We start from the raw sequence: 27794 nt of genomic DNA, 5'->3' as shown, positions 1-27794 counted from the left end.
CAACAGGCATCAGCACTGTTTCATGCTTTTACAGTCAGACAAAAGTTAAGCACCTTCCTGCATTAAGTATGCAAAATAACGAGTATCCAGTGCAATCAATTTCAGAATCACATGCTTATATTAAATGGAAATAAAAACTATACCAACCCAAGGTTTGGTAAGCTTACATCACAAAAATGATAACATGCATCGATGAAACCATTCATTCATGATTTATCCTCAACAGACAGGTTTAATGTTTAACTTTAATTGAAGCACACCTCTGATGATCCCAATAAGTCTCAAACTGTCCAGCAAAGCCACTGCCAAACTATAAAGATTGTGACTAGCATAATTATTCTCAAAATGGCCAAGACTAAAAAGGATGGTACCACAAAGTTTAGAAATCAAGGGGTAAAGTTTGATCACGAAGGCCAAAAGCACACAAAGGCAGCAGCTGCCAAACACCTAACAGTTGGTATTTATAGAAATTCTCCAACATCTGTTAACAAGACTTAAAAACGAGCATGTAGTCAAGATCCTGGACACGCATGGTGGAGATCAACTAAGACTAATGGCCGAGAGAATCAACAATAACTTTGGAGAATATGGACTGCAAGCCCGAGAAAACAGTACAACGATACCTCAACAAGCAGGGCACCTGTGGACTTAATCCAAAAGGCAAACTTCATCTAAAAAACGCACAAAACACAGAACAGGTCAGAATCTACATGGAGAAGCTTGATGATTTCTTGGCAAACTCACAGTGAATCACTGAGGAAAAACTTGAGACCAAAATTCTTATAAAGATGAAAGGAGAGGTATTATCCTGAAAAGGTCATCATAACCTCTGTAAGGGTAAGAATAGTGTGAACTGTAGCTGATCAGGCATTGGAAAACCTTTACTTGATCAAACAAATGCAGTACAAATACCATATTGCTAACATTGCACTGACAGTTGCATGCTAATCAATGGCAACTTCAGTTTATTGTACAGCAATGAATTAATTTACACAGATCAGAACACTAAAATGGCTCATGCAATCACCTGACCCTTGTCCCCCCCGAAATGCAATGGTTTCTCCCAATGAGTTGTTTGCCCTTAAAATAAGGATGATTTTTGTCTTGTAGGCAATTCCAAAGCTACTAAAACACACTGTTTAAAGGCAATAATATTCATTTAATTACCATTAAAAGCCTGTGAATAGCTTTTTCCTGTGCCCAATGCATTTTACACTGCAGTTGTTTTACAATATTATGCACACTGTATATAATGTTACTATTGGTTTTCCTTAAATATTAGAAAGTAATCTTGACCTTTTCAATCATTTTGCATAATTCATGCAGGAGGGCAGACACTTTTCTTTAACTGTAGAAATCCAGTCAGCAGCCACCACTTTTTTATAAATCGTTTCCCCTCATTCAACAACAAAAAACGTTTTCTCAAGAAATCACACACAGAAACCATATTTTTCTTTTTTCACCATCAGTGTTGACAGTAAATCAGTAACAATAATTTCAGGTTACACACTTGAGGCTTTATCCATCACTATGTGCTCCTACATTAAAGCTTAGCATTTCTGAGGACAAATGAAAAGTTCATTTAACTGAGTTTAAAAAGCTTAAAAGCAAAAGAACTAGATAACTAGAAATGACAGTATATGTGATTTAAAAAAAAAACATGATTTCACATGTAAATGTTGCAATTCCATCATCACATTCTAATTAAAAAAAATAGCAACGTCTTTTTAAAAAGCTGTAAATGCTACATTTTCAGACTGGATTAAGGTCATGGACAACAGAGCTTCAGATGGAGCAATATGTGCTACAACATTTATAAAAAAAGCAGGAAACTATCATCACTGGATCTCGGATTCTAAGAAACTTTACAAAATGTGGTAGTCTTTCACCCCAAGAACAGAGATCCAGAAGTGCTGCCCCTGAGATTCTTGAATGAGTCCTTTTTCCCCCCCGATATAGTGGTATGGTTATCGACAGTAGATTACTCTGTTTTGTTTTAAGCATCTGACATCACTGTCAGTAAACAGTAATTTTAAGGCTCACAAGATAAAAAGAGCATTTATATTTTTAGAACCGATTTAAATTGTTACCACAGTAACAAGTCAAGACATACATACACAGACTTGTAATACATATGAATATAAACTACTGAAAAGTAAATGTGCATTTAATCTGCTCCCTCCTGTTCTGTTCTTGCAATAACAAAATCAAAAACCTCTGCTCAGTTAGGCATGGGCACATCTGGCAATCAGCTCTGACAACACTGCTCTTGGTGAACATGAAAGAATACTACACTTTGGGTTTTGATCGTACAAGACAGGAACTGACTGGTTTAATTGCTGATGCTCACCCCCAATTAATATTATTAAAAGAGGGTAAAAGAAAATGGTCACCAGTCTGACTAAAGAAAGGTAGAAAACAAAGGCTGTAGCTAGTAATACATAAAACAGCTTATTTTCCCTGCACAAGAAGGTAACATTGGAGCAGAAAGCTTAAGTCTCGATGCTGGCTGGCAGCCTGACATCACCAGAATTAAATAGAAAAGGTGGGCTATTTTTGCCTGTTAAATCAAATATCAGTCTTGGTAAAACCGTTGATCAAGCCATGAATATATTCTTCTACTGTTTACTTCGATTTTGGCGTTCCTACAAAAAAAAGCAAAAAAAGAAAAAGGTTAGGAAATGTGGGAGAAAAGGGTCATATATATCATACACTGCTGCAGTATATTATGTTAAACAGGTTCTTGAAATCCAAGTCTAGCAATTTTAATCAAGACTTATTAATGCTCAATGAATCAATACCCAAATTTGTACAATGGTGCAAAGGCTGTGCTGGTCTATTCTTACCAAAAGACTTGCTACAAAGTTCAGTGAAAAAGACTTAGAAAGGTTCCTCACTGTGGAACACTGCATAATTCTATTCAACTGCTTGCTGTTCAAGCAGGTGGAAATTGCCCTTTTTAGGTGATCTTTGATTTGGTGTTACCAGCAATGTTATGGCAAAGGATTGTCTCCTTTCCATTTTCAAACCGCCTGCAGCACTGTGTTAAACCTCCTCAATGACAAATACAAGAAAATCAACAGAGAAGACAGCTTAACTTTAAAGCATACATTTGTCTAAGAAACCTAGTCCAATAGCCAGTTATTTTGTTTTGATGCTAGATTGGCGTTACGTGCAAGAAGACATAAGAAAAACACAAATGTCAAAAACTGGTAGGGCAATTGCTGAGCAAGGGTTTTCTGTAATGTCACCGCTCAGGGGCACCAAAACGGTTCACAGCGTCACATCTGGTTTGATCTTATTTCATTCACATACAATTTCCGTCTCTCCTTTTATGCACGCGCCCAGTTTGGAAGAGCCAAATATCTGTACCATGGTTTACAGCGATGACGACTCTCGGACTGCATGGGGAGAATGTGACAAGACCAGCTCCTCTGACGGGCACACCCACCCAGACACTTCTGTCTTGCTGCCAAGTCCACTGCCCCTTAAATGAGGGTTACCACCAAACAGAGGTGTGGCATGTCCCTCTCTGACAGGCTTGCAGGTGCCCAGGAAGTGGCATGATTCACCATTGGGCCGAGACAGAGCCTTCTCTGAATAATTCCAGCTATTTATTTTCTATTTCCACGGGGGATTCCGCTCATTGTGAGACATCATCCCGGCTCTAACTCACAAATTCATCTGGGCCATCGAGCTCAGCCCACATGAGTGTCTTCACCCCGGAGCCATTCTCCAGCCCTCCCCCCATATTTCATGCTGGCAGTAATGCGAGCCATTGTATCTGCCTTCCTAAACCAACTCTTCCATCAGGCAAATAACAAGTAAGAAAGAATACTGTACCTGATCCAGTCTGGATCGGTTCTGGATCAGAGGGGGCTCAAAGTTCTAACAATGGAGAGAAGGAGTAAACATACTCAGTGACTGTGAATATAATGTTTCAGAAAATCTATTACCAACAGTAAAATGTCCGGACAACAATGTGACATTCATAAAAAGTTGTTTTAAATGGTGTTTTCTAAAGCATATTTGTTTTTGTGATGCAAAAAAAAATATAAACAAAAAAGGTCCATTTTTCATTTGGCTTAGAGTAAATAATGACATTCAAAGATTCAGATGCAAATGGGGTTAGCATTCCATATTGTTAACATTTCCCAAGTGGTTTCTTAAACCCAAACAGAATCTGACTGATAAATTTTGGAGCATAACATATTAATCTATGTGCAAAGTTCAGTTACACTGCTTTTTGGCCAGTTTCCTGAAACTGATTTCTCTTTAAATGGAAGGGTATTTGCAGGCCATTAAAACAAACACATAAAACAGAAATAAAAATACTAAGGTTAACATAGGTACTAAGCTTATAACCAGATTACTCAAGTTAAAAAGACTACTACAAAAAGATTAAATTCAACCAAAAAAGCATTTCTACTCAAAATGAGAATTTGGTATACATTTAATTGATTAAATATATTTACTTACCGCAACTTCTAAGTGCTGGTAAAAGTTAGATGTTTCAAAATTATGGAAAGTATGCATTCATCAATTGTGTAACAATTAGGAATTTCTTTTATAAACTCATAGCTAATTTTAAGACTCCCACAATATAACTAACAGTTTGTGGCTCGGTTTTGAATTTCAGTGAATGTCTCGCTATTATTAAAACACCGCATTTCAAAACAGTAAAGTACCCGACAAAAAATCCAAATGCAAACACTGTAAAGCTGTTGTGACATCCCAGTTAAAAAAATAATTTCAGTAGAACTTATATTTCATTTCACGAACTGGATGCAAAAGAGACCAACTGATCAAAGTGATAAGTGATAAGTCACCTGCTTTAATTCTAAATCACTTGAATATACACAGACTCCCGTTTTTGCTTAAAATTCATTGAAAGCAATGGAGCCCAGAAATCTTTTTCAAAGAAACACTATTATTGTATCTCACAGCATGGAATTTATAAGTGTAACATTAAAAACAAAAAGGCTGGAAAGACTACAAATTTCAAATCGGAAATTCCTATCTGATTTCCTTCCAGCTGCAGCCTCAGATTCCAGTTCAGAAAAGAACGAGCGCGGTAAAGGCGTTTACCTTGCGAACAACCTCCTCCTCTTCCTGTCGCTTTTCATAATGTGAAAAGTCATCAAAGATTGAGGTGGTATGCTTGTAAGTTGCAATAATTTTAAGCACTTGCTTGGCCTTCTCCAGGGGCACCTCCTGCGTGTCTCGAGAGTTAGTCACGGGCTTGTTGTCGTTGTTTTCCAGGCGGATGTGCCTGAGCTGGCTGTTGGGAACGTCTTTGACAAAGAGCCACTTGACGTCGAACTTGCCTTTCCATTTGTCCTGAGACCAGACGCCGGCGCTCGTCCCATAGTCCACGGGGGAACGCATCTCGGCCACGCCGCAGAAGTGTCCGCTGCCGTTGACGCTGAACAGCAGGTAGACGGGGCCCTTGCCGTTCATGGCACGGAACGCGCTGTCCAGGCGCTTGTTGCCGTGCTCCGTGCTGCACCAGATAGAGTACTTGATGGAACGGTGGATGTCGTCCTCCGAGTAGCTCTTTATGATGAACACCCGCGCGTTTTTGACGTTCCAGTCAAAGTCCTTGGGGTTGTAGCTGTGGGCCGCGCGCAGCTTCTCCAGCACCGGGTGAGATTCTGCCCCAAGGCCCGAGTTGCTCAAGGAGGCACTGCTAGAGGAGGTACTGTCGGTGCTGCTACCCTGGGCGCCATAGCCTGGGTTCCTGTTCCGGGGGGCCACCCAGCGGTTTTGGGGCTGCAGATTCTGGTATTGTTGCAGGGGTGCCTGGTGCTGAGGCTGCATAGCAATGGGTTGCATTTGTTGTGCCATCTGCTGGGCAGCTGATTGAGGAGACAGGACCTGCTGCTGCTGTTGCTGCTGAGGCGGGGGAACTTTTGTCACAGGGCCTTTGTTATCCCAAGTGCCGATGTCCATGTTGTGTTTGATGGGCGGCGGGGGTAAGGCTCCGCCTACAATTGGCACCCCAGGCTTGGCCTTTTTTGGTTGTGGCTTGGCCGGTTTGCTGGCAATAGCTGCCCAGGATGTGGGCTTAGGAAGGGGCATGCCAATCGCCGTGCTACCGTTCCCCGTTATCGCACTGCTAATCCCCGTGCTGCTGATGACAGATCCCACCGTTTTGACAGCAGATCCCGTCACGTCACCCCCAATCTTGAGTCCCACCATGCCTTGCTCGATACTGTTCATGCCCGGAGCTTTGTTTAAAGTGTCGTTGTGAAAGCCTGTCTGTCCATCCACCAAAGTCCCCCCCAGGGAGCTGGGAGGGTAGCTGTAACTGCCACCATAGGCTGAACTCTGAGTCTGCTGTCCCTGAGAGCCACTGGTTCCCCAGGTTGAAAAAGCTGGGTTTTCAGGAAAAAAGTTAAACCTGTGCTGGTAAATATTACTTCCAAGTCCTCCGGGTTGGCCGAAAACCGTATCGTGCATGAAATGGTGGTCTCCATTGCTCAGCTGTCCATAGGTAGTCAAGTAAGGAATCGGAGGGTCTCCACCTGTAGACCAGGGCGCTTCACTTAGAGGATAGGGAAAACCAATGGAGGGGGCATAATAGCTGGACAAGTATGGATCGGTCATGGACGGATAACTGCTGCTCTGTTTAAAACAAAAATAAAATATAATGTCAAACAGTTAAGACAGAACAACGCCACATTTGATCAAATCTCATGAGCAACTCAATTTGCAGTCCTTCCATTTCACAGAAGCACTACAGCAGAACTGATACCTTGTTATATTGATCCTACTTAATATCACATAAAACAGAAGCTGGTTGATGTAACATTCTCAGATGCACTGGAGTGCAAGTTTCTGGTTTCCCATTTCCCACTGAAACATATCTAGCTCTCTTAGGAGAAGGCTAATCTATATGCTTTTAGCACCACCCAAAACATGCTATTTTTCCCACTTTGTACATCAATCAATTTGATCTCTTGCACAGAATAAGAGCACAAGAGAATAACATGCCTCATTAAAATACACAACATACTTAAAAAATAATGAAAGGAAGCCTGGTGTATAATTGCTTTTTTAGAAGCAAATGCAACTAATATTGTAAGAGAATGCCATGTAATTTATTGGCGAACAGGGAACTGGAATAAAGGTTTAGCAAACTGAGAAAAAAAAGTTGTGCATGTAGTTTGTACTGTTATTAAATATTTTCTTTTTTTTTTGTTTAGCCAACAGTGTTTCTCTTTTTACTACGAAGCATTGTAACAGTGCACAACATAAAATTAGAGCTTAAGCAGATTTATATTAACTCAAAACCCTCCTTGGGAATCAGCATCTTAAAATAGACCATAGTTTGGTCTCAAAAACACATACAATAAATAATGAAAATAAATTCACGGTATTGCCCTTCTAAAGACAAAAACCCTTTGCTATACCAAGTTACAAAATGCTTTACAATAATTATCCTGCGATACCCATCTCACTGCTCAACATAATAGGGCCTTCAGATCAACATACACTGAAGGCACAATACAGGCCTCTTGTTTTCACTTTTAAATATTAGATTAAGAAAACAGTATAAAATAATGTTTAAAGATAAAGAAATAAAATTAACATTGAATGGTTTCTTTATACATCGATTCCTGTATGAGACATACACACAGAACAAATACTTCAATGTGAATGGATGAAAACAGTAAACTACCCATTCCACAAATTTAAAAAGCTCAATCTGGGGCAGAGGGTATTGTGTTACTGTGGATCTGGATTCATAACAATAACATGAGGACCATCATTTTGAGAAATGGCCTTCTCTCTTTTGTCTCCTTCTAAAACACTGAGCTATACACATGCATACAGAACCCAGTACAGAATATAGGATTATAGTCATTGATGCATGCCATAGCTCAATAACTGTAAAGGAAAACATCCACAATAAACAGGCACTCCATCGAAGAATGCCACTCAGTGCTTCTTAGGGATCTTAACTATTACATGCTCTTATTTTTTATATAAGGAACTTAAAAGGGGGATATTTTAGATTTTAAAGAAGTCCTCTTAATGTTATTCTAAGAAAATTCTAAGAAATACTGCATATATAGTAAATCGTACTCACTGAGGGCATTAAGTGCATCAACAAATCGTCTACAAGTGCTTCTATAAAATGTGACCTTGCAGTCCTATCTTATAAATACTTCATTAGATATTATCCAAAAATAATCAATGCTCTGAAGGCTGACCTCTTACTCAATTATCTTCCATGCACTACTTAAGACTAGACTGATATAAAAGGATCCTTCTGTGTTCAGTACTTTACTGTTCTAAATATAATACATGTGCTACAAAATTCTGTGGTGTCCACTGAAATGTAATCGATTACTTAAGCTCTCAACCAGGTTATGACCTGGAAAGGTCAATTGTTGCTGGTTATGGGATCGGATATATTATTGGTAATTTATTAAAGCTTGATTTATAATTCATGATTTTGGAAATTTGTTGAAGTTGCTACACTTGTTACTGTGTGCATACTTATGTGCAGGTGCAGAGAGCTTGCAGAGTGATCAAGGCTTTTGCATCTAAATCATCTATTCCTGAAACAGAACTACTTCTAATTTCTCAGAAGACAACATTTAATTGCGATATCCTTCACTACCTTCTGGCAGTGATAAAAAACAATCAGCGTTTTTACTTCCATAGACCTGTGCAGCACATTCGTTATGTCAAAATGATACCTTTTAAGACTCTCAAATGGATTTCATCCAGATATTTGCATCATGCTGAACACTGGAATGTGACGCACTCTAGTGCTGTAACTAGTTTGCATATTTTCCATCACCAAGTCATCTGCTATTTTTATTTACATAGGCCTAATGTATAACTGGCATTTCCTAAATGTACAACATTTGAAATTCACAATTTGATTCTAATGCCAGGAAACACTGGCCCTTCTAATGATAAAGTGCGAGCTTACATTGATGAAATTCAGTCAAAGAAATCACATCACTAGTACATATATAAACTGGCATTTATGTGCAGGAGATTTAGTGGAACAAGGTTAGATTTTCTTGTGTGAGGACTAATCTAGTGCTGGTTCAGGGTAATGGCAGTAAAACCTTTTTGAAGATTAATCTTTTCAGAAGCACACTCTAAAGCATTATTGCTCTTCAAGTAATTTCCCAAATAAAACCTTGAACATTTCCATCTGGGTTACAGTTTGTGAAATGCTGCACTTGAACATTACATTTTCTTCACCGTAAAAGCAATATACCAAACTAACAAATGACAGCAAAACAACTCATTTATTTATACAACACCATCCTAGTTATCAATGGTTGTTTATTCAGTTGTAAATTTCTGTTTTTACTCTGTGCTAAGGTGAAGTTATTTTTGTAATCCTCTGCTTATTATCATACAGCCCCTAATAGTGATCGGCTACTTGAACCTGTCAGGGAGACTAAACTGAAAAACACTCTTACCAAAAAAAGTGCAAATTAACAGAACATGTTTGGCTCACAAATTCTCCATAAGGCAAACTTGCCAAAAGCCGCAACACTGTTCCAACAAACTAACAGCTTTAACTTCAAATATACAAGTCAGGTAAAGCACGAGAATGTTCTGGGAGACAGGACACCATGTCTCTGCTGTAATGATTGATGAATAGTGCATATGGTGGGGTACTGACATCATACAGTTCTGGCAAATTGATCACAAATAACAACAGAGGACCATTAGCTATTTAATAAACATTGGTTCAACACCAGCTGGACAAAATAAACAGAAGAACATTTATCTGAATCTTTTCTTGCTGTGTGTAAACAGTATGATGAAGTTACAACAGTAACCTACAGACAGGCCGAAGTCTGCAGATTTTAATTCCTATGCAAAGGAGTTGTTTAAAGAGTCAGTTAACTAAGTCACCAAATTTGTAATCATCAATAGTTTAATACATAGCTTACAGAGAGAACTTCTGTAAGCTCTCAATGCCATATGTTTTTTGACATTTAGTAGGCTCCATATTGCCTCAGAGTCAGAACCAAAAGGAAAAGTGGCATGCCTCTCATTTCACTGGAAAACCTGGAGACCCCCAACAAGAGGCAGGGAACCTTTTCTTTAAATTCAGAATCTCCAAAACACAGGCAATTTACAATAGTTAACTATCTTTCATATCTCGGCTTTCTAGCTACAAATCCTTTTCCTGCCCCAGAGGAGAATGAGGAAATGTAGGCAGATACATCTAACCCCCTCACCCATTAACATATCACAGGCCCCACAGGCCAGTACTGGAGGTTTATTGACAACTGGAGGAGAGGAACAGCACCAGATGCCTGCAAGTACCTGGGAGGTTGCAGGGATCGCTGTATTACGGAGAACAGGCAGAGAGACCTGGCTGACTAATCTAATCCTATCTTCGGCAGATCTCAGTCAACTGCGCATCACTGCTTGGGGAATCCCACTCATAGCTGAGTAGTGACATAACCCAGACAGGAACCCGTGACCACAAGCTCAATCTGTACTCGAGTGAGAGCCTTTTTGCTGACTAAGGCACTTAGAAGGCCCCCAGGAGCCTCTATTTTGCTGAAATAAAAGAATTCTTTTGCAAATGAATGCCCTCAAATGACTAGTAATGGTGACAATCTCAGACTGGGGACATCTGAGCCATAATGTGTGAACTGTGTTTTGAGGCACTTCATTGGTTGAACCAGAGACTCAACTGATGTCATTTTAACTATGAAGCAATATACCCGTCAAGCACCTATTGATCACAACTGGCAATGCTCAGATTACAATTCAAGCCAAGAGCTTGCCTTATTGTCATTGTATTGTGCTTTCACAAACATAATACAAGCTTTGTATATAGTGTAAATCAACCTGGATAAGGGCTTATGCAAAGCAAATAATTCTGATAAATATTTACCTGGTTAGACTGACCAGTGAGGTAAGGTTCAAAATCATTGTCATGAACAGTGTCCTTTTGATGAAGCGAACCATTTTGCACTGAAACAAAAAACATTGACAAAAAACATATCAATAAAAGTAATGACTTTCTTTCATGAAAAAACAACTGACAAGTTATTATTAAATCCAAAAATAGTATACCCATCACAAGATGTTACCTCTACAATTTGGTACTTCAGCTGCCTTATTCACATTGTTTGGCATTATAGGAGCATAAGAGTTCACATGCAGCATTTCTAGCTTTCCTCTGCAAAACCTCTGAGCAGCACAAGCAATGTCTGTTTTTTACCTGGAAGTGAATCACACCAACAAACCTGACCCACAGTAAACATCCTATGGATAATGCAGGTGACCTAGGCTTCCTTTCGATGTTATGGTTTCTGTTTAGTGTGAAGATGATTACACTCAAAGTGCACCGGTTTGGAATGAAAGATGTACAAAAAGCTTTGTGAAGATGCAGCATAGTTGATGAAAAGGTATCCTATACATCTAACACGTTTAATTTAACGCGATGCGCTGTACTATCAGTTTTCAGCTTACCAGCAGAGATGTCACTTTTTTGTTATTTTCAGGCAATGAAAAATCAAAAGTGAGCATGAAAACCATTTAAAAGAAAATCAAGCTGCTACTGTGCAAAACAGTGCTCATTTAGTTAAACGCTGTACTCTGAAACTGATAAATGGAGATATCACAGTTTTTCTAGCTGGCTTATCCCTGTGGAGTTGAACTGTAGGTGTATCTTCTATTTAATCAACACTGACCTGATCTTTTTTAAGCATTTAAATATGACCCAATAGCAATGACATACAGATAAGAGGAATGTTAAATGCCCATGTGTTTGCAGTTAGACTTCCTTATCATGTCCTTAATATGCAGGACATCTTCATTACCATTTAGATTATTCAGTGTGGATCTTGTATGTAATGTAACAGTATTGTGAAGTGCAATTCCTTTAATCTCATATACTGGTAAAACTAAAAGACAATATAATATCTGAACACCCTTAAACATCAAAATTTCACTTATCCAGTGGTCCCTTGCTTGCAAAGGACACTCATGCAATCTTCTCTCAGGCAAGAGGGCACTGAAAGGTCCACATCTCTCTTAAGTCACCACCAGACATTCTGGATTTCTTATCTCTGTTCTTCAACCACTCATGGAGTGAACACTATCCATTTTAAGCCTTTCCTATTAGCAGAACCTGACTAACACACTTTGAACTAGAATATATATATGTACATGTATGTTGATTTATTTGGGGTGGCACAGTAGTACCAGCACAGCTGTACAGGTACAACTCCTGGGATGCTATCCACATGTTTGTGAGCTCGTATGCTCTCCCCAGGTGTTTGTGTGGTTTTCTACCTGGTGGTCCGGCCCAACACTGCCTGGCGTTTGGGAAAACTGTCCAGGTGCGAGCGTGAGCACGCTTGTGTTTTTGTGTGCCCTGGCGACCCATCCAGAGTGTATTCTGCCTTGTGCCTGTTGCTTGTGATAGTTATAATTATAGCCAGGTGGATTTTATTTCATTCTTGCTTCTTTTAAAAACAGAGCTTCAACTCCAGCGGAATGCCAACAATTAAGGAACATTTGTCCGTATCAGATTCTTATCTACCCAAGGTGCGTGTCCTGACGTAGGACTGTGCATAACAAAAAAAAACACTGAGAAGTGCCCATTTTTTTCTTATAAAAATATGGTGTGACCAATTGATTTTACCACCTTCACTATTTGTACTGGACAAAACACGAATTCTTGGGTGTGCCTTCTTTTGCACTATTTGTTGCTACTCAAGACAAAGCATGATTACCCCTCGGCCTGTATCAGCAAAACACCTAATAAAACTAGGAAATAAATGAAAAGGCACGGGTACAGCACTTTCGGAACTACAGTTTAAACTAGGTGGATGCTGCACATTGGTGGTGGTGGAGGGGAGTCCCCATTACCTGTAAAGCGCTTTGAGTGGATTGTCCAGAAAAGCGCTATATAAGTGTAACCAATTATTATTACATCAAAGCTAAAACGAGCAGACTGTAGATCTCCCCTCCACAGCTTTCCTGACAATTCAGAGGAGGGGACAGGGTCCTCACATTACCTTACCCAACGCTAACATCCTGCAAAATGCAACGATACCACAAAGGCAATGCAACTGGTCCCCGCAAACGCCATGAACACAGTGTTTGATTTCTCATTAAACTACTTAAAAACGAGCTCCATCCGAGTCCCTTAACCAGTTTTAACACAATGCGAGGCGATATTAAAAAAAACTGTGCTTAATCAGACGCTGAAAGACAAAAACGTAAATGTAGGACTGTAAGTACAGAATCTCAGAGCGATTACAAAGTGTACAGGAAGTAAAAAAACCTATCAGGTGACCCTTCTGGAAATTTAATACAGTAAACGGAATCTCGCAGGAGTCAAAGGCGTCTGTCAGGCCTTCTCCTGATAACATTTAAAATCACATAAAGAGCACAAATTCATCCGGTGATCAATAGCTTCTGCGAAATCTCCCCCCCCACACACACAATGTATGTCGTCATCAGGGGCGCAATTTCAAGTTTGTTTTTTTATCACCTAGGACTACTTATCGAGTTATAATAAAGCTTAAAAAAAAGAATTTGTCCTTAGCTGGAAACACGGAGCTCACAAAAAACGTAACGCGTTCTTCCACGGTGCGAGAGACCCGCAATTTCCTTACCTTTAGTTTCTTGTCCTTTTGGTCTCTGCGTTTCCATTTAAACGGTAACATGCAAGAAAATAAAACAGAAACAAGTTACACCTCGGTATCCCCCCCCACCGAAAGGAAAGTGATCGTGAAAAGGGGCAAGGATGTGCCCGGGAAAGTCAGCAGATCCTGAATATAAAGAGAACACTCCCTTCTAACTTAGTACATTCCCATTGTCAGCCATAGAAGAAAAACATCCACAGGACTGAGTGATAAACGAAACCCGAGCCTTAAAACACGTCAGGCTGCTGCGTTGTAGTTGCAGGGTTACTAACGTATGGCATAACGTATCGCTCTGCCCTGCCTCACAATTTAAAAAAAAAATGTTTTCGATTATTCCCAAAATGTTTTAGGGGCTCGGAATTTCCTTTCCCTCTAATTCAAAGTAAAGGCCTCAAAAAAAAAAAGAGAGAGAGAGAGGAAATGACCCGGCATATCCAGCCCTGCCTACCTGAGGGTCAATGCTTGTGGCAGACATAATTCATTAAGCAAGCCCCTGGATTGGAGTGGAGCCTTGATCAATGTTTGCTTTTTTTTTCCTCCTTTGCTGTTAAAAAAAAAACCCCACAACGTTTTCCAAGATCGCGATCCCCAAGTTGCGCCCTGAACCAGTCCACTCGGGCTCACTTTTAGTCCGGCCTAAGGGCTGTCTGGATGTTTTATGCCCGAGCTCCACAGTTCTTTTTCAGTTTAGTTCCTCCGGCTGTTTCAGTCCTGCAAGAAGCCTCCCTCAGTTATCGTGCAGCCCAGATCACTTCCCCACCAATGGCCGCTCCATCCGGGGTCTCAAGAAAGAGGATTGACGTCACTGGTACTTTATATGTATGCGCGGAGGGGGGGGCGCCTGTGAGGCAGAGGTGGTGACAATACCCTCCGGAAGCTGTGATTAAACGCTAGTAAAAAAAAAGAAGAATAAACTCAATGCTCCTCGCACCACTGAGATCATTTTTTTTGTGTCTGTCTGTGCCTGATTCATCTGGTGACTTTTTTTTTCTAACGTGTATTTCAGCTCCGTGCTAAGCCGATGGAAGAATTGCTTGGTTTTCACAGCCTGACGCGGCTCACGCTGAAAACAATTTACCGGTGCAGCGGTACCGACGTGGATATCAACCTGTGTGTACAAAAGATCAATATACTGCAAAAATGCGCTGTAGGTTGGACCCGTACAAGCAAAATGATAATTATACGGGAAATGGGCAAGAAACTGCAACTGGGATTCGTCAGACTTACTTTCTTCTTAGCTTAGTAAAATAAGGTTTAATCATTTGTTTAAGCAGATTAGTCATTATATTGTTATATATTAAGAGATACTGTATATTGCAATGTTATATATCTGTACATCACTTTTGAGTACCTTGCCCAAGAGTACCACAGCTGTGTACCACTTGTGATTCAGACCACTAACCCTTCCCTCCAGTCCGGGAATAAAATCAATACAATTTTATTATTTATTTAATAAAATACACTATAGTGGTTCGATCCATATTTAATAACTTCACTCGCTACCCGAGTGCAGTCCCCACTTGGCAGTAACAAGCCACGACACGGCTAGACTATGAAGTGAAAAACTGCTTCTCCCATTACTGAATTAATGGGCGATTTCAGGAAGGCCATATTGCACAGGTCCACTCAGGTAAAAAAAAATCTTTCCTTGTTCAGGGCGCAAGTTATTTGACCATTTTTCGCTTTTGGGAAATACCTGATGTTTTTTGTAGGCCAGTGATTTCATGACTGTAACTTTTCGATGCGAGGTTACTTTTGGAACCCACATGAATGCCTGGCAAACGTAGGCTAACACGTGGGTTACTGTAAAGCCTGTTTTGTCTTTCAGCTTTTGTCAGGATTTTTTTTTTCCAAAAGTGTCACAGAAGCACCATTGTCCGTGCGGCATTCACCGACTCGCAGCACGGGACCCGATCCCGACAGTGTTGAGTTTTCTGGAATGCTAATACAGTGCTACTCAGCTGCTGCGGTTTCCATATACTGACTGTGCATGAAAACCGGCACGCTGGTGCACCCCAGAGCGCAGCAGCCGACTCCACGATGGGACACACCTGGTATGCCTGGTCCTGCACAGGAAAGCAACGCTACCATCCCAAACGTGAATATGCCGGGTGACAGTTCATTCATGTATCTGTTGGCGGACCCCGGAATGCGAAACGAGGCGGCGAGGCTCAGGAGTTTCCAGCACTGGCCCAGCTATGCTCCAGTCTCCGCCGCCGATCTGGCCAATGCTGGGTTCTACTTCCTAGGACCCGGAGATAAAGTACGGTGCTTTTGCTGTGGTGGAGTACTTAGGCACTGGGTGCACGGAGACGGACCCATGCAAGAGCACATGAGGCACTTCCCGGCTTGCTGGTTCATACTGGGCAGAAACGTGGGCAACGTCCCGCTGCTTGCAGCGCAGGGTTCAGCCGATGCGGTGGATGGACAGATCCTCAGTCAGCTGCAGAGAATGACAGTAGAGGACCAGGTAGCAGGTGGACAGCCTGTGTACCCGGAGATGGAAGCAGAGGACTCGCGTCTGACAACGTTTCAGAACTGGCCTACCGGCGCCTCCGTGCAACCAGAAGTTCTGGCTAGAGCGGGTTTTTTCTATACTGGTATGCGGCTTTCCTTGCGATGAACACCTCTATAGAGTCAAACACGACCAGAAGTGGTCAAACTATCTTTTTAATTTCATATAATCAGTGTGTTCGCATTTATGCATATATTTTTAAAGTCCGTTGGTGTTTTGAACATTTCCAATAGCTTGGAATTCATTGTTACTTTTTTTTACGACGGTGTTCTGTTTTATTTAGCCCCGACCATGAAGGATTATAGATACACGTACAGTATTACCATTCGCACAGATTTAACCAACTTGAAAGTAATTTTACTGATACAACTCGGTCTTTGTGCTAAGCTAAAGCACAATAGAAGCGCAGTGTCATGGGACTTCAAATAGAAACACCTGGACACCGGTAGATAAGTGATAACTGTTTTTGTCTCAGACAAAATCATCCATATATTCTTATAAATAAAATTTCTATCACATCACTGAGGTCAGAAAATCAATTCAAAAGTTTCTGAAAGTAATTAGTTGTAGTTCCTTGGGTGTGTGATACTACAAAAAGGATAGTCTCTTGTTCGCCTTTAGGAGTTTCATCAAAATGCAATTAAATTATGTTAAGAAAAGTTTTGAAAAAGTTTGTACTGTATTAAATTTTAATACAATTTTAAAACACCTTGTAGGTTTTTTATATGAAAGAAATGCAGTTAAGAAAAAACTAAACGTATGTATAGCCAGTGGTGACATTTCGCGTTAAACACAGTTAGAAACGTTAGGATTCAAATAAACGTGCTTAGAGTAATGCAAAGCACATTGCATCACGACAAGACAGTTTGCTTAATTTCCCCAGGTCCTTCACTAATTCTTTCACGCCATTTGTTTCTGTTCATGACATGGAGAGTCTGTCTAGACAGCAGCGCGTGAAGGTTAGCTCCAGCCTTTCAGCTGGAGCGCAGTTCGAAAGCTTGGGGCAGAGCTTTTACAAATAAATGTCTGTGCTCTTCCAGGTCATGGCGACAATGTCAAGTGTTTCTATTGCGACGGGGGCCTTCGAAACTGGGAGCCAGGGGACGACCCGTGGCAAGAACACGCGAAGTGGTTTCCCCGGTAACAATAAAAAGTCGATAAATAAAACAAACATATCGAACAGTTTCCCTCTCCCAAGCAAAATCAGCTAGAATCCTTTGGGATTTTTAAGACTTCTATTTCTTAGTCCACTGCCCTGAAAACACATTGTGTAGTGGCATTTTGCCTACCTCATTTACGATTTTGAGAAACATGGTCATCATTTTAGTCAATAAGACCATGATTTAGATATTTGTTTCATTGACAGCACAAAATAGGAATTCTTCTTTGAGAGAGAAAAGAGTATGGGTGTCTTCTTCTGTTCAGGACTGTGTCAAAAAACTTCAGAAATGACACCTACAGTACCAAATAATAGTAGTTCTACCACTCTGATCTAGGTTTTTAGGCCTAATAGCTGTGAAAACGTGTTTTTTCCCCCTATTGTACTGTACATTTTCTTTCTTGTCTTAGATGTGAATTTTTGCTGCAAGCAAGGGGAAGAGACTATGTTAACAACATTCAAGAATCTTATTTTCATATTGGAGAACCAGTGGTAAGAGATTGTCCTAAAATTCTGTCCTGAAGTACAGAAACTGCATCATAGCATCAGAAGTATATTGTTACTGTCTTCCATTTTTTGCAGAGTGGATCACAATCACCAGAAGCTAGAGAGACCACTTCAGGACAAGGTTAGTGTGTTGTTCTCTTTTTATCATTTGTATTTGAGATCAGTAAAAGAAATAGAACAATACAAATCCTGAGCTGGCTTAGGACTAATGAAAAAAAGTACATCTCTTTCTTGTCGAGGGATAAAGAAAGAAGTAGTTCTTGTCATTTAGTTTTCTTTCCATTTATTTCCATAAATTCATGGTACATTAGCTTAGCAGTCAGTTTTTTAGAAACTACAAGATCCAGGTCAGAAACTGAAGATGCGGTTCTAATTAAAAAATTAAAATAAAACAAGTCCTGAATTACTGTATAAACCCCTAAATTTCATTTAGACCAACCCTGTCTGACATTTCTCCAGAAACTGTACCACATTCAGAAGAATTTGCTCAGACGTTAACTTGCGAAGTCCCATGTCCATTTTGCTGGTCAAATGAGCTTTGATATTCTTGAAACTCTTCAACACGATAACTAAAGATACTTCTGACAGAAATTCCGTTGTGTTAAATTAGAACAGTGATGCGATGCACTAATGTGGGAGTATAAATCGACAGTTTGCAGCCTTTTTGTTTTTTTTTTATGGTCAGAAATGAACACTCAATTGGTCCGTTCCAAAAATAATGACGCTTTAGAGAAACTGAAAACTTCCCTGTGCCTTTCGTGGGCAGAAAGTCAAATAAGAATTTTGAACGTGTCTAATCTATGTAACTGCTGTGTGTGAGGCGTGTACTCACTTAGAGTTGTCTTGCTAGTTAAGTGGCCTCTCGGGTCCAATAGTCGTATTTGATTTTGTCTTAATTTGTCAGCTGAAAAGGCATTGGCATTCATCATGTTCAAAGTCTGGTTGGCAGTCCTCAGTACTGCTGCATTTAAAAAAAAAACAACTTAATTGCAAGGTCCTAAAATTGCATTTTCCCCCCAGAGAGAGATTTCATTTTAGTGTTAGATATGGACGTTTATCAGTTCTATTAAAAGTGTCAAAGCTACATTCTGTAAAATGTTGAAAATCTTAAAATGTAGTCGTATTTTTCATTTCAACTTGTATCATGCTTATTATTTTAATCAACGGATCGCAAAGAGTAGGAGATTGGGCATGAAAACTGAATTTCCACATACTGTAGTTCTTCATTGGTATTCTTCGTTCCATGTGTGTGTCCTCTTTATCTTATTCTGACCTTGTTTGTGTAGCCTACCAGTTGTCGCAATAATTAGGGAGAAGTTGTCCTTTTATTTTAGACTCCATATGGTCACATGATGGAGCCAATTTCAAAAAGCATCCTATTTACTTTTAAAATCATGCAATTCTGCAATTAAAATGGAAATATCTCAACATTAAGCTAAGCACCATGGTCTTAAACTAAAAACCAACTGAGCTAAATGGGCCAAATGGCTCCCTCTCAATTTGCATTTGTCCTTATGTTCTTATTTTCTTCTGATTGAATTTGTGTTGATTTTGTTGCCAAAAAGTCATCAGTGCTTGAAAATAAATTATTGACTCAGAGAACCCCAACTGTGCACTCCCCCTTTTTTTTAGATGTGGTTGGTAATCAGGGCTTGTCCTCGATCCTGCAGTCTCCAGAGGTCCAGAGTGTATTACAGATGGGCTTTGACCCCAGTCTGGTGGGAAGTTTAGTACAGACCAAGTATCTGCTTACTGGAAATCAGTATACCTCAGTGTCTGACCTGGTGTCTGATATACTGCAAGCTGAAGAAGATGACAGGGAAGAAACAGAACAGACTAGAGGTACAAAATTCAAAGTATCCTTTCATTTATAGTGGGAAATTAAGACAGAAAGCTAGGCACACGTCACACTTTAAGCTGTTTTGATTCTGCTGTGCTAAAAATGAGACGTCAGCTTTATTTGTGTTTTACAAATAGGAAGATAGATCTCATAACTATTTAAGAACAAAGCTCCCATTATAATAGAATGTGAAGTTATTCTTGTAATTTACTTTCAGGGTGTGCATGTGGAGCAGGAAAACCGTGGTTGAGCTATAATAGCAAAGCAGTGTGCTGCAGGAAATATTTTTTTAGAATACTGAACAACATTCATATACTGTAGGCTTTAGAATAAATAGAGTAGACAGAGATGTATACTGAGTGCTTGTATGGCTGTTTTTTGTATTTGCAAGGACTCCTGAACTGAAATAAAATAAAATGTGATCATAGTTACCATCACAGTAAAAAGTAGTATTTATCCCCTTCTAAGTAGTTCTGCACTGAAAGTGTTCAGAGAGACTACAGGGAAAACATACCCAAGACAGTGACAGTGACAGGACCTCAACTGTCCTTGTCCATGAGAATTTGTTCCTCCAATCCTATTATGTCTGCTAGGCTTCATTGCTCCTTCATGCACATTTCATAACGCGGTGAAATAGCCTGTAAACACCCTGTACATTTGTTCTAGAGCCTATCCACAGGCCAAGACAAGGTATGAGTGCTGGGAGTGAGACGGCACAGGATCACCCTAAGGAGAAAGGTTAGCTAATTTACTTCTGAAACAGCAGTAGGGGTCTGGAAAGAAGTCTTGCAAGTCTATGAAAGTTTATATTCCAGAATGTTTGATGCCGAGTGAACTTGGCACCATGTTGTAATTACCAGAGCCATTTTAAAAGTGACTTCTGATTTCTAATTACGAGTTATTACTCCTGTTCAACATCTATTGATTGGGATCCCACCACCACAGTGTGGGGAATTCTAATCCTATAAACACTTCATGAACTTCTAAGGACACAAATGCTTCTAAGGACACAAATCAATGTATTTCATGAAATCTCAGTAGGGTATTCAGAAAGAAAGAAATGTGAAAAAAATATTTTTCGCAGGGAAATATTATTTCCATGGTTAATTTCCTAGAGTTACAAAGAATAGCTGATCTGTTAGCACTAATGTAATGGCACTGAAGTAACACAGCCTGAGAAGCTGTAGAATACAGCAGGGCTGGTTACAATGAACATGAAGCCTCAGTCTTTATTCCTTTTGGTAGTGGGGGACATGAGCCCAGAGGAGGAGCTGAGACAGTTGCAGGAGGAGCGTACCTGTAAGGTGTGCATGGACAAAGTGGTGTCCATCGTTTTCATTCCCTGTGGACACCTGGTGGTGTGTACCGATTGTGCGGCCAGCCTGCGACACTGCCCCATCTGTCGCGCTGTTATCAGAGGCAGCGTTCGGGCATTCATGTCTTAAACTGGGTTGTCTCATTGGTAAGCATCTCGACTCGGTACTCACTTTTTTAAGTGGTTGGTTAAGTAGAGGTGTTAAATGAGGTTTCTAAGAGCTGATTATGTGCTGCAGCAAAAACAGTGGACATATTTCACTTGCAAGTTGTGCTACCAGCATAAACATCAAAGTGCTTTTTTGCTTTTATCTTCCCAGCTAGAGTGGTGAGAATTTATTTTGTAGACATGAATGTGAATACGATAGAAAGCACACCCCTGAGTAGAAAATACTCACACAAACATTACCAGAAATCATTTTTGTAATTGTGAATCCTTTGTGTCGTTTTAATAACTCCACAAATGCCAAAACACAGCTGAGAATTTATGTTATCAGAGTTCTACTTTAAGAACTTACTCTTTGAATGTTTTTGTTTTTGTTTCGGAAAGACCTTTGAGAAGGCAGTGAAAATTCTTCTTTCTTTTGCAGAAAATCCTCAGCGCTGAAAAAGGGGGAAAGCTGGCATTAAACTGCAAAATAACACGTCAGATTTATTCATGCCTTTTCTCTGATCACCAAGGGGTGCAATTGCCAAAGAGCAGCCACTAGAGGCAGCCTCAAGCAATCACTGGGCACAATACAGAGAGCACTTGTGCACAAGGTAAATAGTTCACCTATAGGCAATGATTTGATTGGTAAATTGTGTAGAAGAGTTGGGTTGGTTTATATATAGAAACAGAGAAAAGCAAAGGGAGAGAGAGAAGGATCTGGAGTGTCTCTTTTATTTTTAAATCTTATATGTGTGTTTTGGCTCATCTATCTTTGAATGAACCAGTACAGCCCCTGGAAGCATGTCACCCACTTAATAGATATTTAATGTTGCTTTATCTTGACATTGAATGAAACTAAGCTTTGTACTTGGCTCTGCAAGTAATCATTTTCAGTCTTAAAACAAAGTGATTTGTTTTAACAATGAAATGGAGATTCAGGGTTTGTGTGTTTGTGCTAATGTTTCATGCTTTAAGAAAACACAGAGCAGAAACATTAAAAGTACACAGTTTATTAACAAATGACTATTTACATTTCTGAACACAAACCACCATTCTCATCCGACTGGGAACACTTATAGGAAGGTACATTACAATGAGACTACAGGGTACAAATGTGAATACCAGAGTGAAACGCATGTTTGAAAAATGAGAGATTTTTTTGTTAAGTTAACCAATGTGTTACAAACATATTTGGAGGCAGAAATTTACCTTAGAAGTACAAATGATGTAAATCTACACATTTTAACAGAGCACTAATGCACTCAAGCAAACTTTCATTCTTTTACTAAATGAACTTAACCCACATTCATTCAAACCACCCCAAAGAACTGTGAAGTCAGCTGCTGTGTAGTTTTCCAATGAATACACAATAGCCAGAAAATTGTTAGCTGCTGGCTTCATATGTCTGAGTGCTTGTTGTAAGTAAAATACCACAAAAGATGCAAGTAACAACATAGAAACATAAAAATAACATTCAATACTCTCGTAGAAATGCTCCATAAAATGGAATACCAAACCCGTAAAGAATGTTGTTCATTAAATCAATTGATCAGCAAGCACACGATTTGGGGAAGGTTCTCAAAATATTTTATAATATATAAAGACTGCATGGGTAAGCAGATCTTTAGAAATGTGTGAAACAATTAGAGTCATACTTCATTGTACACAAGCAAAGAGCACACCCTCCTGGATGGAATATACTGTACAAAGCAGTAGTGACTTGTATGGCGAGAGACAATCCACTCTAAAGAGATTTTTGATTATGTTTCCCATTTAACACATTAGATAAAAACAAGAAGGCCAATGGCCAATCTTTCCCTTTATCTCAGTCAGACAGATGCATGGATGAACAGACAGAAATCAACATTCTGTAGACTTATTATTCAGTACGCTGTTAGATGTGAGGTAAGTGAACTTAAGCAAGCTAACTGTCAATACCTTGTTATAAACATGACTTGTCTTTTCCTTGCTTGCAGTCTGCAATTTGTTACAGCTCCAATCACTCACTGAAGTAAACAATGTGAATCACAGAATTTGAAAGAGCATTGTTTTTTATTTTGCTTTTTGTTGATGGTAGCCAACCCAGTAGTAATGTATTACATCTAAACAGAGAGAGGTAGATTCAGGTTCTACCAAGCGTGCACACATAGGCAAAGGTACCAGTCATGCTCATTTTAAACAATGCATTTTGTGTGATAACTATAGATTCAGTGGGCAGAAGATGTTTTATCTATTATCAATGATTGTTGTCACTCGAAACAACATCTAGATTTAAAAAGAAAGGAAAAAGCTGTGGATCTCATCTTCTACCTAAAAAGTTTTCTAGAGGTACCTCCCTGTTTTAAGTGATATCTGATAGGTTTACATGTTTAAAAAGGGAATTCCTTTAAAGTTGCTACTACTGATGCTATAATAAATTTGTATCACTCTTCCAAATTAGCCTGTTTTTATTGTTTCATTTTATACATTTCAATGTTGCATTGTACCCTCGGTCTGAAGAATTTAAATACCAATCTGTACATTATTCTTTTCCTAATTTGAGGTTGGAATTACCCTTGTTAAGGTTTTGTTTTATTGAAAAAATCATAGATGAAGCTGAAAGGAATGACAGTAGGCTTCATTCAAGAGGTCACTCAGAATAGGAATTACCTTAAGTTTAGAGCTAGACTTAGATACAGATTTCATGTGATGGCAGTAAAATCTAACTGACTTCTGCTCTATTTCAGGGTTTAGCCTTTGTACAAGAATGATATACTGCACATTTGTACTTTTATCATCTATCTTGCACAAGGATAATGCCACTTATAATAAATAAAGAATACTGTACACAACACAGTAAAACAATCTGATAATATTTGTAATTATAAACAGCCTAACAAGAATTAAAACTCATAGAATTTTCAGCATATTATAGTTGCTTCTCATACTGTGCTGTTTGACAAGTCATTATTGTAGGGATGTTGATTGTGTTTTATGCTTTTCCAGTTTCATTTTGCTTATACATTAGGCTATACAGCACACAACCTAATGGGAAAAAAGGTAAACCAGGTTGGAATGTTAATACCTTTCTCCTGGGTAAATCACATCTTATTTTTGTACAACTTGGCTTCAGAAAATCTAACACCTAGTTCAGCTGGCAAAGTAATTTCTGTCTCCTGTACCCGATTTGCTGTGTAGTGGTGATGCAAGCACAAAAGTGGTGCTACAGTTCAGTAGTGGGTCCCCTCATGTACGTAAGTTGCTTTGGGATTCTTTAATATGAAAAGTGCTATAAAAATGTAAGCTGTTATTATTATGAAACATCAACACCATCACAAATACTGAATGGAGTTCTTTGAAAACCACGCACAAATTTGTAAACTCTACATATATTCAACACTAGGGGTCAGTAATGGACTATGGAACAGACGATTGTAACCCGTACAACAAAGAAGATATTGTGCTGTGTACAAAAAATACTGTTCTTGATGGGTGCTGAAATGTTAGATTAGATTCTGTGCTATCAAACATATGTACTATTGCACAACCTTGGCTAAAAACGTCACCAAATCCATCCTCTGTAGAAATATCTGAGGAAATAGTTTCTAAACTCTTTTGGAATATCTTTGAAAGAGTATTTATATAATACTTCCAAGTCTTTAAACATTCTGTCTTCTTCCATTAACCTTCTAGAAACTGTAACAAATATATGTATCAGATTTATTCTCAGATTAATGCTTGCCCCAGGTTCTGTAGAATCTCAAAGTGCTCATTAAATACAAGTTGCTGACAGAGATACTGTAACTGTCAATTATCAACCTGTTTGGGAAGAACGAAAATATTGTTCTATATTAATGTAATAGTGAGGTTATACTTCAGTGAAGGTCAAATATTTGCTCACTTTATTTTTGTATTTAACAGCTGTATTCTAGAATGATTCATCATCTATCCATTAATATATGTCAAGAGTGCACAGCTTGCTCTTGAAACAGAAAATCAGCTGAAAGTGTGGGTGCCTGTGGCACTTGGTGAGACCTCTATAAAGAGAACTTAAAACATTTCAAGCGAGTCTTGCAAGGCATGTCAAAAACTTTACAAGACTGCATGGTATTCTATCAATACACGCTGGCCTTAGTATATCAGCTAGAGATTACAACGTTCACCAGAAACATACACAAACATTTCTTTTTATCGCCCTTGTAGTTACTATGATTATAAATGCTTGGGCTCTCTGCACAGAGCAAGAACCAACGGTCCTTAATGTTAATTATTTTTACCATCCAAGTCCACAATGTACTCACCGTTGCTGGTTTGCAACAAATAAAGGAAGATGGAACAGACGATTCCATATGCCACCTGTCATTAGCTACAGAACTCTCTAGTTTAATCAGAGATTGTTTACCACCCTAGTGTCCCATGTTTAAAAGCCAAGAATTACTGGATAAGCCTAGTAGAGAAAAGTAAGGGGCAAGTAATGAGTAAAGGTAATAGAACTTTATAAAATGTGGAACTTTGGTGTTTAATTAGATACATGTATTGCATATGAGCATGGTTTAACACTTTTACAACATCTGAATGCTTTGCCTTCTGTTTTAAACAGCAACCACTTCAGATTTCGTTAATTTTCAACTGCCCTTTTGTTTTTAATTTGGGCTTGTCCCCCATTTACAGCAAGCAATAGGTTACTGTATCCCACAATGAAGTCAACAGTCCACTACCATTTCACATTCCAAGTGAAAGTAAAAAGAAAACAGCACTGCAGATTCAAATGCAGCCGTTTGCTGCTCTTAAAAATATCCATCTGAAAAGCAGCAACGTCTGCAGGACCAGCAAACCAAGGAGAATAGCAATTAAACAAAAAGGGCAGGGCAAGGCATTAAAGCAAACTTGTACTTTTTCCCCATAAAGGACCAAAGATTTTACATTGCGTCAACAGCAAGAAAAGTTAGCCTGTGTCTAGTGTCTTCTTGAAAACCTTGTTATTTTTTAAAGCTTGACCACAAGCTAGACAAGCAACTGTGAAGCACAAGAAAATATGGAATTACAGTACTTTTAAAGCAGCATACTTGCAACAAAGAATCTAATTAAAAATATACAGTATATATATAAAATTGAAAAGACAAGTAACCAAACTGTGGAATGTTTTGTATTGTCCTTGTGTTTTTCGCTAAGTAAGTTTTACATCAGCTCTCCAATGTATCCTTCTTGACTCCTCCCTGTCTATCTCCATTAGATCTTCCTTGAAAATCTGGATCCTTTACTTACGTAGACCTGTAAAACCAAAGAGACAGTGAGTCAGCAAGAGCTTCGCTGGCATGAGCTCCTGCATCTGTGACAAATGCACAATTTGTTTTGGCACACTCATTCCATCTTCTCAAATATTGGCTTTAATTTGAGTGATCAGCTACTTAAACTGAAAAACCACATTTAATCTGAGTTGACATTAAAAGTGAACAAAGTACTGTAGATCCTTAAGGCTGATCAATTTTAGTGATTGGAAATAAGTGTAACTGAAGGTCTTGGCACAGTCACAGAGTCCTGAACAATTTAAAATAGGTTCATCCAAGAACATTTAAAAGTAGGAGCTGCAAAAAGACAAGACTAAGAAGAATATATTTTAATAAAATCAAAAGTCACTTATAATAATAACCTAGGTATTTCAGTATTTAGAAAGGGGTATGAAGTTTTGCCATTTAACAGATATGGGATGGCAAACATTTACAGCAATGAAAACTGGCAAGTTTAAATGAAGCAGGCTATAAAACAGGATGGATCAGTATCCCAGATGTTTCTGTCTTTGGGACAAACTACCAGTCAATGTCTCCGTACAAACCTGGTAAATCACCTATGCTAGCAGTTAATCTCATTTTATTTTACTAAGGGTTATGACTGCTTGGCACCTTTGAAACTAAAAACTGAGCAAGATTTTCACTTGGAACTTCATTTGGCCAAAGTGACTTCTGATCCAAGGTGTTTGTGGCATATAATGTGGGAAAAGTCTGTTTTTGGACAGTAAATTGTAATGGAGCACATATCAAATTACAAACCCAAGTACTTCACTAGAGCTAATGGATGAGATGAGCTTTCACCAGCAAAGCTTTAGAAAACTAACTTGAAGTCTTCTTGAGACTGAAACCAGTAAGCAATAAGTGTAATGAAACACACACTGAAATAAGATCAGATATGATCACTTTATTAGCCATATACAATTTCTTGCATTAGAAATTAGTCTTTTCAGATATTCCAGCTTGCTCTCCATGAGACACAGGCACACAGACTGGGAGAAAAGTTTGGGGTCAGAGCGCGGGGTCAGCCATTGTACAGCGCCCCTGGAACAGTTGGAGTTAAGGGCCTTGCTCAGGGGCCCAACGGAGTAGGATTCCTCTGCCGGTTGTGGGATTTGAACCAGCAACCTTCCAGCCACAGACGCAGATCCTTAGCCACAGTGCTACTGCTCCGCCCTGTACTGGATACCTGGATACCTACAGTAATGGTATTCTTCCCCTTGTTTTCTATTTTTTTCTTTTAGATGGTACATAGCATTAAGAAAAGCAGAGATTTTCCAGAGGAAGTACAATCTAGATATATTGGTCTTGAATATTGTGGTACAAAAGCAAAAATGTATTTAAAGTAAATATTGTTTCTGACAGGACAGGTAGCTCAAACTT

At 39.1% G+C, this 27794-nt stretch overlaps 3 protein-coding genes across 6 annotated transcripts in view; 1 reads left to right on the top strand and 2 right to left on the bottom strand.

The window, feature by feature from the left end:
* Positions 1 to 1448: 1448 nt before the first annotated feature.
* On the bottom strand, positions 1449 to 14435 carry ythdf1 (YTH N6-methyladenosine RNA binding protein F1). Of its 2 annotated transcripts, none has more exons than XM_006639596.3 (6): positions 14110 to 14435; positions 13632 to 13656; positions 10895 to 10974; positions 5089 to 6627; positions 3844 to 3888; positions 1449 to 2645 (listed from the first exon to the last, which is right to left on the bottom strand). In XM_006639596.3, exons 1-6 carry the CDS (start codon positions 14134 to 14136, stop codon positions 2619 to 2621), a joined length of 1743 nt encoding a protein of 580 aa, XP_006639659.1. In that variant the 5' UTR covers positions 14137 to 14435; the 3' UTR covers positions 1449 to 2618. The 2 variants fall into 2 exon arrangements, with proteins under 2 accessions (XP_006639659.1, XP_069035477.1); XM_069179376.1 differs by having other exon boundaries at positions 14286 to 14435.
* Positions 14436 to 14564: 129 nt separating this feature from the next.
* On the top strand, positions 14565 to 22878 carry birc7 (baculoviral IAP repeat containing 7). 2 transcript variants are annotated; one of them, XM_015364992.2, is made up of 8 exons: positions 14565 to 16261; positions 17217 to 17316; positions 17746 to 17827; positions 17918 to 17963; positions 19475 to 19684; positions 20349 to 20420; positions 20928 to 21144; positions 21587 to 22878. In XM_015364992.2, the coding sequence occupies exons 1-7, from the start codon at positions 15652 to 15654 to the stop codon at positions 21125 to 21127; spliced, it is 1320 nt and encodes a 439-aa protein (XP_015220478.2). In that variant the 5' UTR covers positions 14565 to 15651; the 3' UTR covers positions 21128 to 21144; positions 21587 to 22878. The 2 variants fall into 2 exon arrangements, with proteins under 2 accessions (XP_015220478.2, XP_015220479.2); XM_015364993.2 differs by lacking the exon at positions 19475 to 19684.
* nkain4 (sodium/potassium transporting ATPase interacting 4) overlaps positions 22142 to 27794 on the bottom strand; it is a 63460-nt gene continuing 57807 nt past the window's right edge. For both annotated transcript variants that reach the window (XM_015364994.2, XM_015364995.2), the window contains one exon: positions 22142 to 26397. In XM_015364994.2, the coding sequence (XP_015220480.1) occupies positions 26388 to 26397 (10 nt within the window). In that variant the 3' untranslated portion in view covers positions 22142 to 26387. The remainder of the gene's footprint in view (positions 26398 to 27794) is intronic.

The sequence above is a fragment of the Lepisosteus oculatus genome, chromosome 16 (assembly GCF_040954835.1).
Source record: "Lepisosteus oculatus isolate fLepOcu1 chromosome 16, fLepOcu1.hap2, whole genome shotgun sequence".
In the NCBI taxonomy this organism is placed as follows: domain Eukaryota; kingdom Metazoa; phylum Chordata; class Actinopteri; order Semionotiformes; family Lepisosteidae; genus Lepisosteus; species Lepisosteus oculatus.
The sequence above is the reverse complement of the archived record's forward strand: the minus strand, read 5'-3'. Positions and strand labels throughout refer to the sequence as shown.

Coding starts and splice junctions, on each gene's coding strand:
- ythdf1 (XM_006639596.3), bottom strand. CDS start 14,136: ATGTCTGCCACAAGCATTGACCCTCAG. Junction 13,657..14,109: donor CCACAAGCATTGACCCTCAG/GTAGGCAGGGCT, acceptor ATGGAAACGCAG/AGACCAAAAGGACAAGAAAC. Junction 6,628..10,894: donor TCACTGGTCAGTCTAACCAG/GTAAATATTTAT, acceptor TGTTTTAAACAG/AGCAGCAGTTATCCGTCCAT.
- birc7 (XM_015364992.2), top strand. CDS start 15,652: ATGAAAACCGGCACGCTGGTGCACCCCAGAGCGCAGCAGCCGACTCCA. Junction 16,262..17,216: donor AGCGGGTTTTTTCTATACTG/GTATGCGGCTTT, acceptor GTGCTCTTCCAG/GTCATGGCGACAATGTCAAG. Junction 17,317..17,745: donor CACGCGAAGTGGTTTCCCCG/GTAACAATAAAA, acceptor TTCTTGTCTTAG/ATGTGAATTTTTGCTGCAAG.